This window comes from Apus apus, chromosome 3 (assembly GCF_020740795.1).
Source record: "Apus apus isolate bApuApu2 chromosome 3, bApuApu2.pri.cur, whole genome shotgun sequence".
Classification (NCBI taxonomy): Eukaryota; Metazoa; Chordata; class Aves; order Apodiformes; family Apodidae; genus Apus; species Apus apus.
The window spans coordinates 8,643,614-8,666,141 of record NC_067284.1 but is presented as its reverse complement, the minus strand read 5'-3'; the positions used below and the strand labels follow the sequence as shown (position 1 = coordinate 8,666,141).

The 22,528-nt window shown below is 39.1% G+C and overlaps 1 protein-coding gene across 1 annotated transcript in view; it reads left to right on the top strand.

Moving 5' to 3' along the window:
• The window catches only part of FUT9 (fucosyltransferase 9), a 104,165-nt gene extending 82,218 nt beyond the window's left edge, over positions 1–21,947 (top strand). Inside the window, exon 2 of the mRNA XM_051615510.1 lies at positions 20,632–21,947. Coding sequence (XP_051471470.1) covers positions 20,640–21,719 — 1,080 coding nt within the window. The 5' untranslated portion in view covers positions 20,632–20,639 and the 3' untranslated portion in view covers positions 21,720–21,947. The remainder of the gene's footprint in view (positions 1–20,631) is intronic.
• The last annotated feature ends 581 nt before the right edge of the window (positions 21,948–22,528 follow it).

Here is a 22,528-nt window from a genome sequence, read left to right as displayed (position 1 = left end):
CCCCTTGTCATCCCCCTACAAGCCCTTCTAAAAGTCCCTCCCTAGTTTTCCTGCAGGCCCCGTTCTGATACTGTAAGGCCACTATAAGGTCTCCTCAGAGCCTTCTCCAGGTTCAATAGCCACATTTCTCTCAGCCTGCCTTTGTAGAAGAGGTGCTGCAGCCCTCTTGTCATCTTCATAGCACTCCTCTGGACTTTCTCCAAGAAAGGGGGGCTCCAGAACTGGACACAGTAATCCAGGTAGAGTCTCATGAGAGCCAAATAAAGGGAGAGAATCACCTCCCTTGACCTGCGGGCCATGCTTTTTTTGATGTGGCCCAGGGCATGGTTGGCTTTCTGGGCTGTAAGTGCACATTTCTAGCTCATGTTGAGCTTCTTGTCCACCCTCAAGTCCTTCTCCTCCGGACTGTTTTCAATCCATTCTCCATCAAACCTTTATTTGTGCATGGGATTTCCCCGACCCAGGTGCAGAACCTTGCGCTTGGCCTTGTTGAACTGCGTGCAGTTTGCACAAGCCCACTTCTCAAGCCTGTCAGGATCCCTCTGGATGGCATCCCTTCCCTCCAGCATGTCAACCTCACCACACAGTTTGTTGTCATCAGCAAACTTGCTGAGGTTGCACTTGGTGCCACTGTCCATGTCGCTGACAAAGACATTAAATAGTACCGCTCCAGTACCAACCCTTGTGGGACACCACTAGTCACAGATCTCCATCTCATCTGTGCTTATTTGCAAGCACAAAGCCATCACAGCTCTCAATCACTCATTTAACAGAGGATTCAAACATTACAAGGGAACCAGTCTTAGTTTCATGATAATTTGTGTACATACTTTCAGAATGCTATAAAAAGAAGATGAGACTCTTTTACTCCATTTTATGTTTGGGGAAACTAAATCAGGCATAAGATACAACTTGCCAGTGACACCCTCATGTGTCCCACCACTCAAGCAAACCAAATGTCATCCACACTGAAACTCTCAGTATCCTCCTAATATGTTGTTTTCATTTCCAGTCTCTGTCAAAACTATCATAGCTTCTCTTTTATGGTAGGCTAAAGTGTGCTTGTCTATGTAAAGGGATTAAATGATGTTTTAAGTTTGTAAATTAATTTACACTGAGATAAACATCTTGGTCTAGAGGGAGATTTATTTATATAATATAAATCTTTCATTTATAGCAAAATTCAGTAACAGCCCAGTCATTATGCTTTCCACAGTTATTTTGGAAAAGAGATTTGTTTACAGGCAAAAGCTCTTTCAAACTGTGCCTTAGAGATATGGGCATTTCCAAACCTCGGTTGTAAGAGTCAGCAATCCTTTGAGAACAATGCTAAGTACTGATACTTTGAACAAGTATTAAGACTGTGAATCAGAGGAAAGTCTGTGGAAGAGACTAGAGTAAGAATGGAGAGAACGTGCATTTAGGAAGACCTGCTGCAGTCCAATGTCCTATTCCAAACAGTTCTGATGGCTAAGGTTGAGGTGCTTGCCCAAGAACACATTGCAGATTTGAGAGCTCTCTAAGCACCCTAATATCTTTTTTTGAATGAAATAAGAAGACCCTTAAAATAAGAGACCCTTATAGCTATTTATTGCATAAGTAGCTCTGAAACGTTTTTGGATTTTTCATTTCAGCATCTTTTCCCAGCAGAATACAAACCTGTTCTTCATCTTTCTTCATGTTTTGTAGGACAGTGATTCATGATTCCTGTGGGAATGGTGATTTTGGAGTTACTGACAAACCATAGTCATTGTTCTCTTTACCAAATGGCAATCCTGTACAGACAGTGGTGACATACCAGCCCCAGGGATGAGACAAGCCCAAGCAGGAGTCTTTGTTTTACCACTGTCAACATCCTAGAATAGTTCAGAGAAGATGAGATTCCCCACTACTAATATTCATGTATCAGTTCAGGAGAAAAAGAACAAAAATCTTATCTGTTTGAGACTATCTCAAACTTTCCACATTAAAAGTCCTCTGCCTTCAGAGAAAAGAAGAGAGTTTTGTAAATTGTATCAGAAGCACCAAGCAGTGAAAGTCGGGAGCTGCTTTCCCACTGTTCCATAACAGGATTTTATGTAATCAGTACTGTATTTTTCTCATCTTAGTTTTTTGGGTACACCAGGTTACTTTTTAAACTTTGTACTGCATCTGTGATTCCTAGTGAAAATGGAAGCTCTGTGCATTAACAGTGCTGTAGTACTCAGGAACTCTAACCTTCCTGGATTTAGGCTTCCCACACACTTGAATAAAAACATGGGAAAACACTTCTAATGAGTCTATAGTGTGAGATATTTTTTTTTTTATGAATTCATATGTACATTTGGAAGCACATAGGGACTATGCTAGCAGGCATAAATTATATTGTTTTGCTCTTTTTTTTTTAATGTTCTGGGACTCCAGGGATGAGGATGAAGTCTGTCAGTTCTCACAGAATCTCATAGAATCATAGAATCATTTTTGTTGGGAAAGATGTTTAAGATCATCAAGTCCAACTGCTAACCCAGCACTGCCAAGTCTCATCCATATTTAAATGCTCCTTAGTATTTTTCTAAGCCAGAGCAGTTCACGGTGATGTGTACTTTCCTGCTATGTTTAGTTGTTCAGATCTATGTTCTACAGTGCAGTTGGGATGTTGAAAAAACTAAGATTATTTAGAGATGTTGTTCTGCTGCCTGATTGCCATAATGCTCCTTCCCTCATCAGAGACATTTTGATTGGAAATCTGCAGCATGAGTCACAAAGGACAATGTTGATGTAATTAGGATGCTAAAATGACAGTGACAGAGTGTTAGTCGAGCTGTGGGAATGACATTCAAATACTGGGTTTCATACTCTGTATTCACAATGGAAATATATCTTCAGACTGGTGGTGCAGGGTAGCAAACATCTGCCACCGTTATTACAGGAAAAGTGGGGCTTATTGTTCAGGGAATACCAACAGCTTTCTAAGCTGCTAAGCAGAAGGAAAAGTGCTGATGACTTAGGACCAGGAAAGCCCACATTTGTGGGCTATATCCTTTTGTCCTTAGAAGAAAGCCCCTCTATTACTCCTCTTCATGCTTCCATTTGGAATTATTTTACTTAGGAAGCTTTTCAACTGAAGTCGAAAGACAGGGAGGGCTAATAATTGCCTTCACTGTATCATTTTTTTATCAGTCCTTTGCTTTATCTTTATATTAAAGTGATTTTTCTACTCAGCAACTACAGCAGAAATGACTTCAGTGTACTGTATTCATTTGGGTGCTAGTAATTCTTTATATCATTCCGTGGCTTTGTTTATTATGCAGTTTCTTATGGCGTTACAACATGACCAGTTTGAGATATAGACATCTTGATAGCTTGGTGGCCATATTTATACTGTGCCCAACAATTAGGGAAACATCAAGAACTGCAATTCCCAGTTGGTAAGGTAAAAAATATGTTAAAAGTGAGGCCCAGCATGGACTCCCACTAAACATTAGAGCAGGACTTGTGACAGCTGGATGTAAGGCCAGAGTAGGGCCCTAGAATGGGAAAAAGTGACTTTGTAGTTCAGAGCAGCATCATTCAGTGGCAGTGCTGTCACCTGCATGCAGATTCTTCCAGAAGATCTGAGAAGCAGGGCAAGGAGGGAACTGGGGTTGGAAATAGACAGAGCTTAACACAGTTGAAGAACATAGTGCCTCTTAGTTCAAATGAGCCATTTACATAGTGAGCTAGACAAAGCCTGAAATCGTAGGTCCAGAAAATGTATGCAAAACACCAGTGTTAGAATCAAATTAATGAGATTTTAATTCATGCTCATTAATTGGACGAAGGTTTCACTTGAAAGCATCAGTGAGCTGGATCCTGCAGACATTTTTAATTTGGAGTGTCTGCTGCTGGGGGAAGGAGGAATAAGTCTAGTAATGAATAATAAGCAGAGTGAGGTTGATATGAAATGCATGTAAGATTAAGAAAGAAGTCTTCAAGAAATGTCAGAGATGTAATACATGCTGTACCATAGCTCCAGGAAGGTAACTGTAGCACCCTTAGTTAAGTATACATTTCTAGGCATGGGAATTAATTCTACATAGCAAATAACACAGTAAAGGCTTTGTCTTTAACAAACAAACACTACCAAGAAACTGCCTCTATTCTGCAACTTTTGCTCTGAGCAAGTCTGGAGGCCCTGTCTTTCCTGTACACACTTGAAGTCCCAAGATTTCCAGTTCCTTATCTAGCATTAGTTGTCTGAGCACTGGTAATCTTTCCCCTTTCTCAGAGGAGTAAAGAAGGCAAGAAACCACTGCTTCCAGGTACACTTCTCTCAGTCTTCTTGTGGCCATTTCCAATTATATAATATTTGGGTTTGGATTAACGTGCTGGGTCCTATCAAGAACACTCAAAGTTCTGTTGATCTGCCTTTAAATAGGCAAACGCATAGAAAAAAATCAACACTAAGTGAGGACAAAGGATAGGAAAAGCAACATTGGCAGTATTATTTGGTTAGTTCAATAAGAAGGTATTGAATTTGCCAGATTCCCCTAATTGCTGCTAATTCTGAGAAATGACAAGGGTGTGATACTGCCCCAAAAAGGAATGAAGCAGAGATAGAAACAGTAAAAGAATGAAGAGAAGGAAACAGTAGAAGTAGATGGGAAAAGAGGAGAGGCAGTTAAGAGACTGGAAGAGTGGGTAAAGCTGTTCTCGGTAGGAACAGTGATATGCGAGGCTGAGACCATGAAGGTCTCACCATGGTCATGCTGTTAGTAGAGATGACTAGTATAGGACCAGACTGAAATTTTCATAAGGTATCTTACACATTCATGGTACAGATACAATCTCTTTGAGGTAGATCCTCCAAGGTATCATTACCTAAAAGCTATGGGGACATGAGGAAGCATCCTGCTCCTTTGGGTGCTTGCTGCTAGAGCAACAGATGTTGGATTGTCTCCTGATAGAAACTACTAACTACTCAGGCTATGTTTGTATCTAAGTGAGATGTATTTCTTCTATCCTTGCTTTTCTTCAAACAGAAATCCAGTTACACAGCTCGGGAGAAAGATGTAGTGCTGTCATCATAACCCACCCTGACAGCATCTGACAGTGAGTACCTGTCCTCCAGGCTTGACACAGGTTGAGAAAACTTCTAGCCTTTAAGAGTGTCATAAATTGATAGCTGGAATGATTTCTTGTCCTCTGCAAATGTTTGTGATGTTGAAAATGTTCTCATTTTTATCAGGGTAAAATCAAAATATTTCAAAATCTTCCCTCCCTACTGAGGTTCTCTGGTATTAAAGCAGCTGTGGACTTCCCTGAAAATGTGTTCCAAATCTGACAATAAGTATCCCTGAGAAAATGTAAAAAAATCTGACATTCTTGAAATAACTTTTTGTTGTAGCACACTGATAATGGACATAAAAAATTGAATAGTTTAAATATTTTGTGATCAAGTCTCCTTGAATTTTCAGACATCAAAATATACATTTTTATTCACCATGCATCAGAATCCAAAATCATTTGAGCATCAATGCACAGAGAATGGGGGGGGAAAAAAGGGTACTTAATTCACCTTCTCCAATGAAAACAAGAAAGTCATTTCCACTATAGTTTACAGTTACTGTCCAGTAAATCTGAGTTTGTTCTTCACTAGAAGAGAACAGCAGTTTATATACTGCAGGAATTTGTCAAAGAAATAAAATAAAAAAATCTTTCCTCTGCATTTCAAACAATAATAGCAGTGGAAACATTTCTGTTATTCTTAGGTTTGTGTATCAAGGTATTCCAAAGCTAAATTCTGTGCCACATTTGCTTGAACACTATCCCTTTTATGTAATTTCCCTCATACATGGCAGTTAAATAAAACAGTGATGTAAAATCCCAATGGAAAAATGAATCTAGCTAGAGCAATCATACTATCAACACATCAGCTCTGCAAAATTCTGTCTTGCTCCCTTGCACAAAATAACAGTTTAAAGTATCTTTCCAGAAGTCTCCTGGGAGATTATCATATTTTATTTTCTACTTAGAAAAAAAGAAGCAAAGATTTTTGAGGACCTATTAGAAGTCTCCTAGTGAGATACTTACGGTTCAGTTCAGCATTACAAGCCAGTTTAAAAAGGGCTGAAATGTAATTTATTTCATTTTAATTTCATCAGCAAGTAAAGGTCATTCATCCAACACCAGCTTTTCTAAATGCACACATTTCATTTGTTAGCATCATAAATAGCACAGAAGTGCAGTCAAATTCCAGTATCTGTCAATTGCACACAAGTTCTGTTGAGTGATCTTTTACTTTCCTTCTAAACGCTTACACCATGGACATCGAAAAAATTCTTGCTTGGTGTTCAATCAAGCAGCTGAAAACAGGGAGACTCCCTTTAAACTGCAAGGAATTTTCTAAATATTTAATGAGTTCCTGGAAAACTATACTTTCCAGTTAATATTACATTATTTGGAATCTAGAAAAAGTATTCTGCATGTAGTTGCACCTCTAAAATCCAAAGTAACTCAGTTTTTAAGATCTTTAAACATATTCCTTCTCATCTGTTGTATCAATTGCTAATAACAGGTGTCATTGAGAGTGCACTAGGGACTAAAGAGAAGCACAGAAATTACTCATGAGTGCACTAACTATGCTAATATACCATTAGGCACACAGTTAATATGTTAGGTTATTTCTGCTCCTTTGGCAAATATACCACAACTTGGCATATCTTACTGTTGAGATTGAAAAATTCTAATGAATGTTTCTAGCTTTTAACAATTTGAAGCAAGAATTATTTTGCTCTGTTTGTTTAAAGAAAGAAGGAAAAATACATCCCATTTATATGTATCTTACATATGGTGTATTTATCTTTTATGTAAGCACATATTAGCTGCCACTTGCTGATTATCCCACGATGAACACCAAAGACTGAGTTACAAAATCTCCTCTCATCTTCATATATCCTTATGCAATGCCTTCCTTGTTCTGACTTGGCCTAACTTTCTCTAGTGGTATATCAGTCTGCAGGATGAATAAAGCTCTGTGAAAGAAACCCCCTCTGTTGCTGAAGGTCCTGTAATAGGAGCAGATGAGTGAGAGACTGATCCTACACAGAAGCAGACTTCTGCTGAAGATACATTTTCCCAGCCAGGCAGCTAGTCTCAGCAGTGTTAAGGAAGCAAATCAGATGTGTGCAGTCTGGTCACCTCCTCACTCTCACTTGCAGAACAGAGAAAAACAACCACCTTATGAGGACAGAATACTTTAAATAGAAAAAATTCCTGCATATTCTACTTCCATGTCAATCTTACCTTTCGGCACTGAGAGCATAATTTCAGAACAATAAATAATGGAACCAGATGCTAAGATGTCAGGCATGACATAGGAACCTGAACAGAATCACTCAGAAAATGAACAGTGAGATATATGAAAAGAAACTTTGAAAGAGTTTGTTCTAAAATGTCCTTAGAAAATTTATTTTAAAAAAACAACAAACCCACACATATAAATCTAAGACCTTTGGCAGTTAAAAATAATCCATTAAATAACTGATTGAAAACAATTATTATATTTGTCATATTCATGGCTTAAAATCTAAAAGCACAGAAAACTTGAAAGAAACTGCCTGGTAATAAAAATGAAGCTGATAATCATTGTTGACACAGAAAATGCAAAAAGGCACAGGATACGAAAGAAAACTAAATTGGATTTTAAGAATCCTTTATCTTTAAAGCTTTCTATTAATACCAACTATGTCAATAGACATGCTTGTTTGCTTATTAGGAAAGATTTCTGAGTAAATCCTCCACATTCCCCCATGATACATTTCATCACCATCCTAGTCTGAGCGACTGCCTTCTTTTCCTTGTCAGAGTTTTTCCAAAAGTCTAAAGGCAGATTTCTCAACTCCAGAGAAGCATGCAGAGGTCTTGTGCACCTCCTGCTGTAAATAATCTTCAGGATTGCAGGATTCAGCCTGCTGCTGTGCTTCTTGCTGAAGGAAATGTTTGAGAGCAATGCTTTCTTTCATGTCCTCTCTGATAAAAGGGTTAAGGTATATAAAAAAGAAAAAGCTTTTATTTCCTGTATACTAATAATCCCTATCTCTACTTTCTGACTCCTCTTCCCACCCACCCTCCCTGGTTCAGCACCTCAGTGAATTCAATGCTCTGTTTCTCTCCTATTTGCCAGTGTGACAGCAGTAGTTGCTTCATTGCTTTCTGTACCTGCTGGCTGTCAGATTGCAAAGCTGTAGCATATCTCATCAGGACCACTGCCTCTGCCCACCTCCAGCAGGTTGGGCAGTAGTTTCCTACATATCCATAAGCATACATGTGTATGCATATATACTTACATACCTAGAGATACAAAAAATATGAAGCAGAACTGGTAAGAGATGTTTCAGGGAATCTAAGAAATTAAGTGTGTTACAAATACCACAAAGGTGGTGTGTATTTATATGTGTGTGTATGTATCTATTTATATTTAGATGTACATATTTATATCTAGAAAATGTTGTAGGTGTGAAAACTGACTCATGGCTTCAGTAGGTGATTACATCTTTCCTAAGGTTACAGACTGTGTGTGTCTGTTTGTACGTGTGGATATGGGACAGTGTTTAGTATTTGTAACTTGTTCCAGCGTTCCGGCTTTCATCTGTCTTGCTGTCTCCTCAGTTGCCTTAGGTTTTTCATTTCTAAGCTAACCTTAATCACAAAAGAACAGCTTTTGAGCTCTTTTTCTCACTTCTTACGTGTTGCTGTAATCAACTGAAAGAGTGAAACCCTAACCATATTGTGAGCAAGATGTCATCTCTGATACTTCCTTTCCTTCAGCAAATCCAGCTTTGCTGACAGAGTTTCAACTACAGTTCAGAAAAAGGGTTGTATTTTGTCTTATTGTACAGATCAAAGGGTCATTGACTTAAATCTGATTAAGTCTTCCATTTCCCCTTACTAATTTAATACAATCGAAAAGCTTAGGACGTGTTTTCAGAGATCCGAAACAAAGATAGATGTTAGAGATATCTGATCTGAATAAATGTGATACAACTAGTTTCTGGTGACATTTGTTTGTAGGAATATATTCTATTCCACAGACCCCACTGTTTTGACATAAATGGAAGTCATCATTGTCAAATATCTGTAAAAATCTTTATGATATTGTGGAAATCACGTTATTGCTCTCGGATTTCATTTCCACTGCTCCTTTACTCTCCATAAAGTAATTTCAGCAATAATTTTCTGACTGTGCTGTGATTAAACTTAATTAATGCTTGTAAAAGTCCAAATGGTTCTTTAAGGGAAGGCATCCCACAAGTGGAAACATTGTTATTACTAGAGCAGCATTTTGTTTTGCTTGCATCATACTTTTATTTTGTAGATTTTGAAGTATTTTATTAGAGGAGGAAAAATGTCATTAGTCTCATGCTATATGTTTAGAAAATGAGATAGAAAGTGCTTAACTCTTAAATTAACACAAATTAAATTCAACTCAACTAAGCTGAATTTAAACTGATAGCACAGCCAGGAAGTCCACCTCCCACTTTGTCTCATATACCAGACTTGTCAGGCACCAACAGGCTCCAATTGCCCTGGCAAAACTGTGCTGTCCTTCATCAGACCAAGATGCTGGTCATTAAGATCACAATTTCCTAGGATTCATAGAATCATAGAACTATTCAAGTTGGAAAAGACCCTTGGGATGACTGAGTCCAACCATCATCCCTACTCTACAAAGTTCTCCCCTAAACCATATCCACCAACACCACATCCAAAAGACCCTAATTAATATTCTTGCCTTTGATTTCACTCCCTTTATAAGAACTTTTGGTATATATAGCAGAAATTGCTTTTAATTTGCCTGAGAGAGAGATTTTGTGCTATTTTCATCTTTGTTTGGTGACAACACCTGATCATGCAGACCAAAGGACACACTCAAAAACTCAACAGCCTTGTTTGGGTCCCTAGACCACCTACTTAACTCACAAATTAGTTAGGCACCTAAGGATGGAAACACACAGCTGAAGCAGTGGAAAAAGCTGTCCGGAAAAGAACTAAAAAGTTTTTTCCCCTATCCCTTACCAAGACACGTTCTGTGCTCTGAAGGAGTAAGTCCCTCTTGGGATTTAGAACTAGGAATCCTCCCTTGAGATCCAAGAGCTAGTCTATTTCTTTTATAACAATGTTAGGGAATTGCACCATTTGAAATACAGCCAGAGGAGATTCACCCAGAATACAGATTGGTTTTGTGATCTTTCCAACAAAGGAGATTCAAACCACATTTATGAGGTTGTAAAACTGCACAGGGAAGGAAGTTGACTCTACCTTCTACTGCTACATGTGTGTCCTCGGGCATAAATCATTAGGGAGTCAATAGGCAAGAGAAAGAAAGAGGTCAAGGGAAAATAGTAGTGTCTCAATTAGCAGATAGGGCACCAATAAGGATGAAAGGATTATTCACCTCTAATCCTAAAGCTCTTCACACATTTTTAAATCGACAACCATTGTCACCTAGGAGCTAGGAAATCTTTAAGGCAAATGAAATATCTAAGTCTGAATCACTTCAGGCTGAAATAGGTTTCATATCTAGTAGGTCATAGCTTCAACTGCTGAAGAGACTTCATCCTATGCTTGTTTCTTTAAAATGAAACAAAAAAAAACAGCTGCTACCTCTGCAATAGAGATGGAGGCTGCTCTTGAAGGCACATCTACATCCCCAGGGCTAAGAGCTGGGGGAAGTTAATCTTGAATGGCCCTTGCCTGTGAAGAATTAGCCCCTTCTGAGAATGTCCTGGCACTGTAGCAGCATGCTGCAGTGGGACAGACACCAGGCTGCTAAATGCACAGGAGCCTGAAAGGCAGAGGGCTAGAGAGAGTTTAAGGGTGACCAGCATTAAGAAACAAATGAACAGAGGTTTTTCAGGGTTGCCGTTTTGGAGCCAATTACCAGCATTTCCCCTGATCCCAACTAGTAACACCTGCTCCTGGTTCAGGGCTCCTTAGGACTTGGGGCAGCCTAACACACCAGGGGTTTAGGTCCCTCTTCACATACTTTTCATCAAGTTAGTCCTACCCACATTTGCTCAACAGTCTGAACTACAGATTTTCACAAACTGTTTACAAAGGCTTGCCTCTTTTTTTTACACCAATGTCCTTAAAGCATAGGAATACAGAAGTAGAGTGCTGCTGACCTCATATCTAGCTCCATTTTTTTTTTACCTTTTTCCATTTTATTTTGTTTGCTTTCTCTCCTTCTCCTTGTATTTCCTTCTATCCTGGTCTGCCGAATTTCTTTAGAAAGTTACTTCTTGAGTAAGAAAGTCTTCCTCATGTAATAGGAACAAATGCAAACTCACTCTTTCCCCTATTTAAATAACTATTTTTAATATGTACAGTAGGGTTGCACCAGAGAAAAACTGTGTGCTGCACACCTGAAGATGGGAAAATTACTGCTTGGCAAATTGTATTCCCTAGATATAGTAAATAATTTTACATTAGATTGTTACTGTAGTGGTAAAAATTCTATTAATTCATTATGGAATTTTTGCTCTATTAAGTATAGAATAACATAGAACTGTAAAATCCAGTAATTGAACACCAGAATGAGCTGCTTTAACTTACACAGTAAATATTTAACTTCTCTTTTGAACAAGCACAAAGGGAAGACAATGAGCTAAGAAACAGAAAATAGCTTGAGTCTTTTCTAACTAAGCATGATCTCTGCACTAACTACTGGTCTGCTCTGTACAATGTACAGTCAACAGCCTGCACAGAATATTCTTCATTCCCATTCTAACCTTGCAAGCTGCTCTCAGAGGCTTCAGTGCATATGTTAACCTGGACAGTAAGTAGTAGCAAGGAAACACCAGCTTAGATCATGTAGGTGTTTGTACCTATTGGAGGATTTTTTTCAGACTATTGTTCCTTCAACCTACTCTTCAAACGTGTTTGCTACTTCTTGACTGAAGGATTTCTTCTTTTCCTTTTCTACAGAAAAATATCTTTTCAGTGAGTTTTTGTTAAGCTTTGGATTTCTCAGCTTGTCGTACTAGTAGTTCAGCTCTCTCCTGTTCCTTTTGTTGTGCACACAAAGAGATACTCCAATAAATTAACCACTGGTTTCGCTCAAGTGCGATTTTGTTTTCTCTGTGGAATATGCAGTTTGAGAGGTTTAAGGATTGTTATTTTTGCTGGTTTTACAATATGCACTATCTAAAATAAATCTTCCATTTAAAATATTCTTTCATTCTTGCTATTTAATTTTTTAGGTTTAGGGGATTACATTTCTGTTTGTGTGTGTGCATACGTTTGAACTTCTTACAATATTATTAGGAATTATTCTAATTTTACTTTCTATGGATCTTGCTCCTTTTCTCCATATGAGTAAGAAGCCACTTGGTTTGAACTCTTAAAAGTTTTCTATTTTTGTTTTCAGTGTCCAAGCTTGGCTAATCTTGATAGTGATTTACAATTAGTTTGCTCCAGCAAGACAAAGCACTTCATTTAAGAGTCTTGTTCTCTAATCACCTTCTGTCTTATACCTAGCAGCATCTTTCTTTAAAATGTTTAGCACTACCAACACAAGTCACCTTGGATACATAGCTTTTGGTGTGAAATGGGAAAATTACTTGTGTCATTCTTCCATTTTTCCAATTGTCCTTGATTTTAGTGCTGATGTCCTTACATCACAATCACTCACAATTATGTTACATCACTTACTCTGTCACTTTCTTGAATTGTATTTTTCCCAGACGGAAAAAAAAAAAAAAGCAACCATCATTTTTGGCACTCACTGTGTTATGATATGAAGTGTTTTGTGTTCTCTAAACTCAGATTCTAACCTGAAATTTTGTGTCACTGATGCTCTTTTATGAAAGCCAGAAGAGTGAGAAACTCTGCTCGGGTCATTTAGACAACAATGAGCAGAACCTGGATAAGGACTCTTGGCCTGTTGACCAACATTTGGCTACTTCTTTGTTCAGAATAGTCAAGAAATCCAATTCAGTTGGCTGGATTTCTGAAACATATAACCATCCTCCCACCCTGGGAGTGGAGGGAAGTCTTATTTGCAAAGAATATGGACATATTAAAAAAAAACAAAAAACCTATAAATCACCTTTTTTCTTCACTTTCCTTCTGATTTTATCAGTAAATGCCATTCTCCCTTTCAGCCATACAGCAGATTACAACTGATTTGAGCACGTTAGTTGCTTTCTTTTCTCTCTAAGGCAGTTGTTTCTCTGGCAACTAGTATCCATAGCACTTAAGACTTTGCAAATTAAAGCAAGAACGTTGTCCTGCATCCTAAAAAAAAAACCAGTTACATTTGGACAGATCCCAAACCCAGAGGTATAATGAGTTTCTTAAGGAAAAGGTGCTAGAAAGGCAGAGAAGAGAAATGATAAGCAGAGAGGAGATTATGAGGATTTTATGGTACTTTTTAGAGGCCTCTCAGGCTTTCTTTCTGTGCTACAGAGCTGTCTCAGGAGTTATGCTGCCACTGGCAAAATCCTCCAGATCTATGCGGTTGTATCTGCAAAAAAAGCAGCATTAAATCCCAATTAAAACTGTTGAGCTTGCCTATGCAGCAAGATTCAGCAGTGTAACTACAGCACACAGCCGCTAACCATATCTGCACAAACAGCTGGTGCTTAGAGCTCCAAAAGTCTTGCTTTGCCACAGCAGCAATGTCCCCTACAGCAAATGTTTGCTGCTATAAGCAGGCATCCTCTGCTCTTTCCTGATTCTGATGAGTCTGCTTTGCATGAGGAGATATTATTCTATTGTATTAGGGAGCTATATATCAGGAATTCAGCCAGAAGCAAGTGTGATTCTGGGATGTGAAGTTGTATCCACAACATATGCAAAACAAAGCCTATGATTGTTCTTTTGCCACTTCATGCTCCATCTCTGTTTGGTTTAGCTCACACCATTTTTACAGCTACTGTGGGTTAACTAGGTCTTTCTGGTGGGCTGGTGGCCATCACAAACACACAGGCTATGCAGGTATGTTATTCACATTTCAGCTGGCTGGCTGCAGTTTTACAAGCCAGCCACAAAGCTACTGAAGAGCTCTTTCTGCAGTTCTGGCAGAATCAGAGAGAACAGCAGTTTGCTATCCCCAAACCACATGGAAAGAAGGAAGAGACCACTTGCTTCTGGAGCAGCTTTTCTTTGATCAGCTTCATTTGGTGCAGAGTCTCTTCAGGGCTTTTGAAAGAAGTGTGGACTGGCTTGTGCTGCATAGCTAGGATGAGCTTTATCTTCAGGAAGATAAAAAGCACTTTCCTGGCAAAGCAAATAAAGTTTGCCACTCAGTAACAGTGGTGAAGCACTCCCTTTTCTGTAGCTAGCACAGCATGGAAAGCCACCACCCCTTTCACAGAACGCTATTGGTCATAAACTAGCTGTGATGTGGACAAGCCAACCTGGAAGGTCCTGTCTCTGCATGTTCCCAAGGCTGACAATGCTGCTGAGGATTCTGATACCTTTGCATGCACGTATTATCCAGTTGTGCCAGGGAAGGAATGGAGAGCACTCTGTTCCCTCTGAGACAAACCTAAAAGCTCATCATTAGAAGAGCAACACAGCTGCAGTATGAAGAGGGGTGTCCTGACATTAATGCCGGATTGCCTGGAAAAGTTCCTGCTGATAGGATTTCGGGGTAATTCCACTTCTTTTTTTCATACTTTTTTTTCAGTATGTGGCAGTGGGGGTGGATATAGGGTCACTGCAGTATGGACAGTTGTGTTGTAGCCATTTCCCTCTGTTATTCAGAGAGACTCTGTGTTCCTGGTTAATGCCTTTTGCTGTAAAGCTGGATCGCAGGAAGGAGCCACTGAGCTGACAGTGAGAAGGAGAGGATAGAACACAATCACAGGGAAAGGCTGGGGGCTGCTGAACCACAGCAGCACACTATGTGTTGCACAGCAATCGGGAGAAGGGAGCTGAGAATAGGGTTTTCCTCAGCAAGGCCTGAGGGAACAAGATTCAGAGATTCTCAAAAAAAGCAGCAGTACCCCAGCTAGCAATTGACAGGAAGCTTCATGTTTTGCCTTGAAAACAGGGACTTTCTTGTTGTTGTGCATGCAATTTTTCAGTTTCCTTCACATTTTTATTGTGTACAGTATGGCTGTTTCATAGTTTGCAAGACAAGTTTCAAGATGGGGGATTTTTTTATTATTTATTTATTCAGCAATTCTTTGCAGTTTTAGGCTGCCAGCTTATGTTCTTAATAGGTGCATTTTACAAGAATCTGTGTTAAGTATTACCACTGAGCACAAGGCTGGAAGGTATCAAAGTGAGGTCATCTAGCCCAGCTCCAGAACCTGGGGGCAGAATCTGATCTCTCATTGCTTAGTGGTGCCTGTCTAACCTGTTCTTAACAGTCTCGAGTGATAGGTTTAGCATCATCCCTAAGCAATCTATCTTAATGACTACTTGTCCTCAGGGTGTTCTTGGATCATTTTTCTAAAACCGTTCAAAATAAAAAATGCCACTGTTGAATAAAAAAGATTCTATACTGTCCTCAAAGTGCAAAGACACAAAACTCAAATCTGAGAAAATGAAAAAATAAGATGAAAACAAAGGAGGTAGAGATAAGAAAAAAAAGAATGCTGCAAACAATAGAATAAAAATTGCAATCTGGGATTAACAGTTTTGTCATCTTTCAGCCTGCAACTGTATGCAGCTCTGTTGAGCCTTTTCATACTGGGAAGCTCTCAGAAATCTGTGGGACATGCATGGAAAGGTGTGGTTGTCTGGATAGTGTGGGTGGCTGAAATCCACCTGTGACAGAAGAGGCATCACTGGGAGCAATGGCAGTTACTGTCAATAATAAGCAGCAGTCTTCAGTCTCAGAAAGCTAAAACAAAAGCAGTTTGGGACACAATCACACAGAAGTGCCTGGAGATAAAAAGTCACACTCAGGCCATCGTGAGGCAATCAGTTTTCTTTTAATACTACAAGTCAAAATTTTCCAGCTAATTGTACCTGTGGTCTAAGAGAACACAGCTCTTAGTATAAATACAGATGTGCCATGACCAGTGCTGATGAAGCATATCAGAGTATAAAGTGAGCAATTCCAAATGAGCCTTCTTTCTAACAATAACAATTGTTTGCTCGTGATTCCTATCAGTTCCCACTGCATTCAGCTGTCCATCTAATATTCCTGGAGTACCTAACTAGCTGTTTTCATCTAAATGGGCTTCCCTCTGACACCTGTTTGGCTCCAGGTCCTCCTGCTCCTCAATCTCAATAAGTCCTCTGTGCTAGAAGTGCCCACTCTGATCCCATGAATGATCCTCAGAGACAATGTTGAGGTTGTTAAGCATTTCTTCTGAAGTTATCCTGAGAAAAATTGATGATGAAGGTGAGTTAGCCCCAAACACTTAAGAACTCCAAGATGAGAAAACTAGCAAGTGCTTTTTTTATTCATTACTCAGTGTTCATGATTTCAAAAATCTTTGTTCCAGCTTAATTTTAAAATGCTATCCTTTTCCTTTGTAATATCCCATTACTGGACTAGTCATGAAAGTTACACCTTTGCGAGCAGTGGTACATTTTGGGCTGCTGACAAAATGTTGAGGGTATTCCAGAGAAACTGGTATAAAAATCTCATAAAAAGAGCCATCTTATATAAACTATAGTAGTACCTAGAAAGGTTGGACCAGATGATCCTTGGGGTCCCTTCCAACCTGGCATTCTATGATTCTATGATAAAAATATGCCAGAAAGAAAAAAGACGTTATTGACAAAAAAGGTTAAATTTTCTCCCTCCTGCACTGTTGCAGAATCAGAAAAAAAAACAACAATATGTCTATCCTTTCTGGAATGGCTAAGAAGTCACTGTTGCAGTGAAGGCATGATAAAACATTTTCTTTCTTGGTCAACATGATGCATTCACAAAATAGATATATTTTTGCAAGCCTTGCCTGGTGTGTTTGGGGTTAATGTTGCTGGTACCCTGTTACTATCTCCCTGTTTGTGTTGTTACTAAATGGAGTTGCTTGCTGATGGAATGCCAAGTTTTGCAGTTAAAAAGGAGCCTTGCTAAGTTTTGTACCAGAAAAATAGTCTTGTACTGATGAAATACTACACTTTCAACTTGGAAAAAAAAGCACCCAAAAAATACTTGCTGTGCCACAAGACTCTGAATTGTACTTTAAAACAAAACTATGAAAGTACTGAATTCTTCCAGTTGGCAAAAGCCTCAGTAAACACATTTCTTTGACAAAGTTTTCCCTTTACAATCTGGCATGGCAGAGATTGAAGGGGGAGGGGATCTGCAAAAGGGAAATTTGTGATGCTGTGGTAGAAGGAAATCCATGAAAGAAGAAGGGTGAGCTAAGGATACTTGGCTGGATGTCTAGTAACAAATGTCTCCTTAGTGTCACCTTTATAGTGAGAATTACAGCAAGAGATTGATGGTTTCTTGGGCACAAAAGAAAAGAAGGAAATAAATAAATATGAAAAAGACTCCACATTTTGAAGAATATTGTGAAAAAATATTTCTTGAATTCTAGTGGACAAACAAAAAACTGCAACCTATACTTCCTAGTAGTATGGACAAGCTACTTGTCAAGAAACAGTATTTGTCCATAGTTGCTTACCACATGTGTTAACTGTGCTGCTGCATGGCTGTGCACAGGACTCAGTCCCAAAAGCCATCAAGGCAGAGTTTGCTGGTCCATTTCATTGGTTCCTCAATCTATGAATCCTCAATTTATGAAGCACAAGAATTATTGCATCTGAGGTTAGCACTTCATCCTGAAAAATTAATTCTATTCCCAGTACACATATTAATAGTTATTACTGGAGTTAGCACAAAATGGAAGAGAAAAATAGAATTCCATTACAAAATCCTGTCCAGCTCCTCAGAGTATAGGTAAATGGTATTTTTAGGAGTCCTCTCAGGTCTTCTGCTTTCTTGCAAGCCTCTCATTCCAGGCTGTAACGGGTCTTGCTTTTATGATCATCCCATTAGCAGTAGATTCAAAGTGAAGCATGCCAGTGATGCCTGTACATCTAATGGACGCATGATTCAGCACAGTGAACAGTTAGTTCTCTGAATCCAAAGAGTGGAAGGGTAAAAAGGACTGTCCTGACTGTAAGCCAGTGTTTGGCTGAAAAGCAAAATATACGAACTGTGATCCCAGATCAGGGGGGAGCACATGAGTTCACAGGGCAGTAAAGCAATGTGAGGAAACACATACGGAAGGACAGGCAAACCCACCGGTTTAGTGTTGCAAGATGCTGATATTCCTACTCTGGGCAGCACAAACAGCAAGTGTTTATCCTCACACTGGCACTACAATTCAAATTTTTCCTACACAATTGCAACACTATGGACACACTAGAATTTCAAGCAGAAAAGAGAATACATAATATCTGGTAATTTCCTATGCAGCAAGAACTGCCATGTGGTCATGCAGGGTATATTATCAGTTAACAAAAGAGCTTAGTATAAAATAATCCCTATCCAAGAGGCTTGTGCCAAAGGGCTTTTAACTTGAGGGTGACTAAGTTACAAGGCAGAGAGTTAGGGTTTTTTCCTGATTTCTCATCTGTTTCAATCCCCAGAAAATGAACAGTGGCTGTGAATAGACACTGTTCCCAACCTATTGTTGAAAATCAACTCATGCTCTGTTCAGTGAAAAGCTCTGCTTATTCTGTGTGTTGGTTTCAATGGCAGAAACGAAGAACAGTTACATGAAGAATGTCTTAGACTCTTGTTGTTGTTTTCTTCTTGAGATTCCTCTCCTAGAACTGCTCAACCTAAATCCATTCTTCTTCAGGGATGCCACTCTTTCACGATAATAAGACAGGGAAGCAGTCTTCTGCTCTCCTGGGTCATAACCTCCCCTCTAGGCATACTGTCCAGCAAAAAACAACATAGGCTAAAAAAAGTCAGTGATGACACTGTAAAACTACATATTTATATCAGAGGCATTTAAATTGATGAGGATAAGTGGAAAAACCAAGGACTCAACATTTCCTCCCCTTTACTCCCTTTAGGATCATTTTGCTGAAAGCAGAGAGGACCTGCTAAAAAATGATTTAAAGAAATGGGCTGAGACAGAAAAGTCAGACTCAACAAGTCACTGTATTTTATATAACTGTATCTGGTGTTTATGCCCAGGTATTGGCAGTGGGGGGCTGTGGGGTGACCTTCTGTGAGGAGTGGCCAGGGTTGCCCAGTGCTGGACACAGCTGGTTCTAGCTGACCCCCTGCAGGGCACGGCTGAGCCCCACAGGCAAGATTGTGGCACCTCTGGGAAAGAGTGTTTAAGAAATGAACAAGCAGTGAGAAATGAGGGGAAAAAAATGTGAGAAATAACCCTTTGAGCACCAAGGTCAGAGAAGGAGGATGGGAGGAGATGCTCCAGGCACTAGAGCAGAGGTTCCCCTGCAGTCCAAGAGAACAATGGCAGAGCAGTATCTGCACTGCAGCCTCAGGAGGACCCCACACCACAGTAGGGGGATATGCCCTGAATAAACTGCAGCTCATGGACCCCATTGACAGTCCATATCTCCAAGCAGAGGCTTTTTTCCTGAAGGGTCTGTATCCTATGGGAATGACCCATGTTGGAGCAGGGGAAAAGTGTGAGAAGGAAGGAGTGGCCAAGAGGAATTGTTGTGAAGTGACTGAAAACCTCCATTCCCCATCCCTCTGTACTGCTGAGGGGCAGGGAGGAAGCAGAGGACTTGGGAATGGAGGAGAAGGTTGAGCCTGGGAGGAAGTTGAGGGGGGGAGGTATTGCTTTAACTTTTGTCTTTGCTTCTTACTATCCAAATCTATTTTAAATGACAATAAATTACATTACAAATTTCCCCAAGGTAAGTCTGTTTTGCCTGTGGCAGAATAGGTGAATGATCTTCCTGTCCTTACCTAAACCCATGAGATTTTTCATCTTATATTCTTCCCCTGTACTGCTGAGGAGGAATGAGAGAGCAGCTGGGTGGGTGTCTGACAGCAGCCCATGGCTAACTCACCACAATAACTAAACCAGAATTAAGGCCATCTGTCTTCCCAAAACAGGGGAGACATGGTGGCAAATTCCTTTTTCCTCAAGATATAACGTTAGAGTAGAGCAAAACATGACATTCCCTGCTATTTTAGCGGTCCTCTGTAGAAGGCATAAATGTTCATCCCCATGTAGACATCAGGTCTGGGCTAGTTTTCTATCAGTCTTATTGATTACAGACTTAACATGCCAGTCTTTCCTTTTTTATTCCTTGGATCTTATACCCTCCATACATATATAGACAAAAATATTAATGGACCACACCTGCAGTATATTATCCCTCCCACAGACATAAGGACAGAAGCAAAGGGTAATTGTCCTGACTGTCTTTTAACCTACTGACCTAGGTTTTAAGCAAAAAGTCTTCTCAATATATATTCTGAATTATATCAAGTATGAGATGTACTAAAATCCTACTTTTAATTTATGCCAATTAGCTTGTAATGCAAAGAGGAAAAATGTTGTCACTTTGTCATGAAGAGCACACGAGAACCCATACCTTCTCCTCTCAAATGAAATTTCTGAGTTTACAGCTCAGTGATATTGAAATTCTATCCATTTTGGTGTCTGATGTCTGGTTGCATTAGCAGAACATAAATATATGTAATTTAACACCTGATGTTATTTTCTTTTTTCCTCTCTTTTTTCTCAGAACAAATTATGACATCGACATCTAAAGGAATTTTCCGGCCATTTTTTATTATCTTCATCATCCTTGGTTGTTTCATGGCATTTATACTAATTTATATCAAACCAACAAATAGCTGGATCTCTGGTCCTATAGAATCAGCCAGTTCAGTTTTGAAAATGAAGAGCTTCTTTTCTTCCAAAACTGATAATCTTAATGAAACTACTATTTTGATCTGGGTTTGGCCATTTGGCCAGACGTTTGATCTAACATCCTGCCAAACAATGTTCAACATCCACGGGTGCCATCTGACTATTGACCGCTCACTATATAACAGATCCCATGCTGTTCTCATCCATCACAGGGACATTAGCTGGGATCTGACTAATTTACCTCAGCAAGCCAGGCCACCATTCCAGAAGTGGATTTGGATGAACTTGGAATCTCCAACTCATACTCCACAAAAAAGTGGGATTGAACACCTCTTTAACCTGACTCTGACTTATCGGCGTGATTCAGATATTCAGGTGCCTTATGGCTTCATGATGGTGGGGACAAGTTCCTTTACATTTGAAGTACCAAGCAAGGAAAACTTGGTCTGTTGGGTTGTGAGTAACTGGAACCCTGAGCACGCTCGAGTCAAGTATTACAATGAGCTTAGCAAATACATTGAAATCCATACCTACGGACAAGCCTTTGGAGACTACGTCAATGATAAAAACTTGATTCCAACTATCTCCACTTGCAAATTCTACCTTTCCTTTGAAAATTCAATCCACAAAGATTACATTACTGAGAAACTTTACAATGCTCTTCTGGCCGGATCAGTACCAGTTGTACTGGGCCCTTCCAGAGAAAACTATGAGAATTACATTCCAGCAGACTCTTTCATACATGTGGAAGATTTTCTCTCCCCCAGAGAGCTGGCAGAGTATCTTCTGATGCTTGACAAAAATAACAAGATGTACCTTAGTTATTTCAACTGGAAGAAGGATTTCTCAGTGCATCTTCCTAGATTCTGGGAATCACACGCATGTCTTGCTTGTGATCATGTGAAAAGACATCAGGAATACAAGTCTATTGGAAATTTAGAAAGATGGTTTTGGAATTAGTTTGTGTATGTTTGTGTGTATGTGCACTTTTTTGAAGAAGCCAGAAGAAAATTCAGTCCAAGTGGAGAGGAAAGGAAAAGGAAAAACAAAGAAGGAAAAGAGAACATTATGTAATCGTTTGCCAACTGTCCTCTCTTGGCTATTCTATTTATATTTTGTAAGAGTTTTTAAAATATCATAATCAGCAATCATCAATATTAATTTTTAAATTATAATGTACATACTAATTATGGGCACTAAAAATATTTTATTGTTTACTATAACTTCTAAACAAAATTTCCCATCTTTTCTGTTAAATATGTCCCAGTCTTACATTTAAAGTAGTAATTTTTAACACTTCTTTTTTATTTTTAACATTACATTTGCAGTTTAACCTATTTAGAATATGAGGACACAACTTTTAAATGCCAGAGAGAACATTAAGAACATAATTTGCTGCCCCAGTCTGGAATGTGTGTAATACTTCAAAAAACAGTATTTTTTTTTGGTTCATCTTAGATTTTAAGAACACAGTAAAGTTCAGTACTTACCACTATTCCAGTGTGATCAATTGCCCTCCTTTTTAAGGGTGATTAACCTAGAAATGTAGTTTTTAAAAGGTATTGCAGTCTTTGTTTCTAGAAAGATGATGTTTCCTAACAAATAGCTCCATTAATTAACTTAAGGAATGTGTCTGTTCTTACCTTCTGAAGAATAAAGAAGTCAGATACTGAGAAGATGAACGACCTTACTGACCAATGCCCAGACTCACCTAATTTTTTAGTGTATTTAAACACAGCATGCCTTTAAGTCTCATTGTGTCTCAAGTG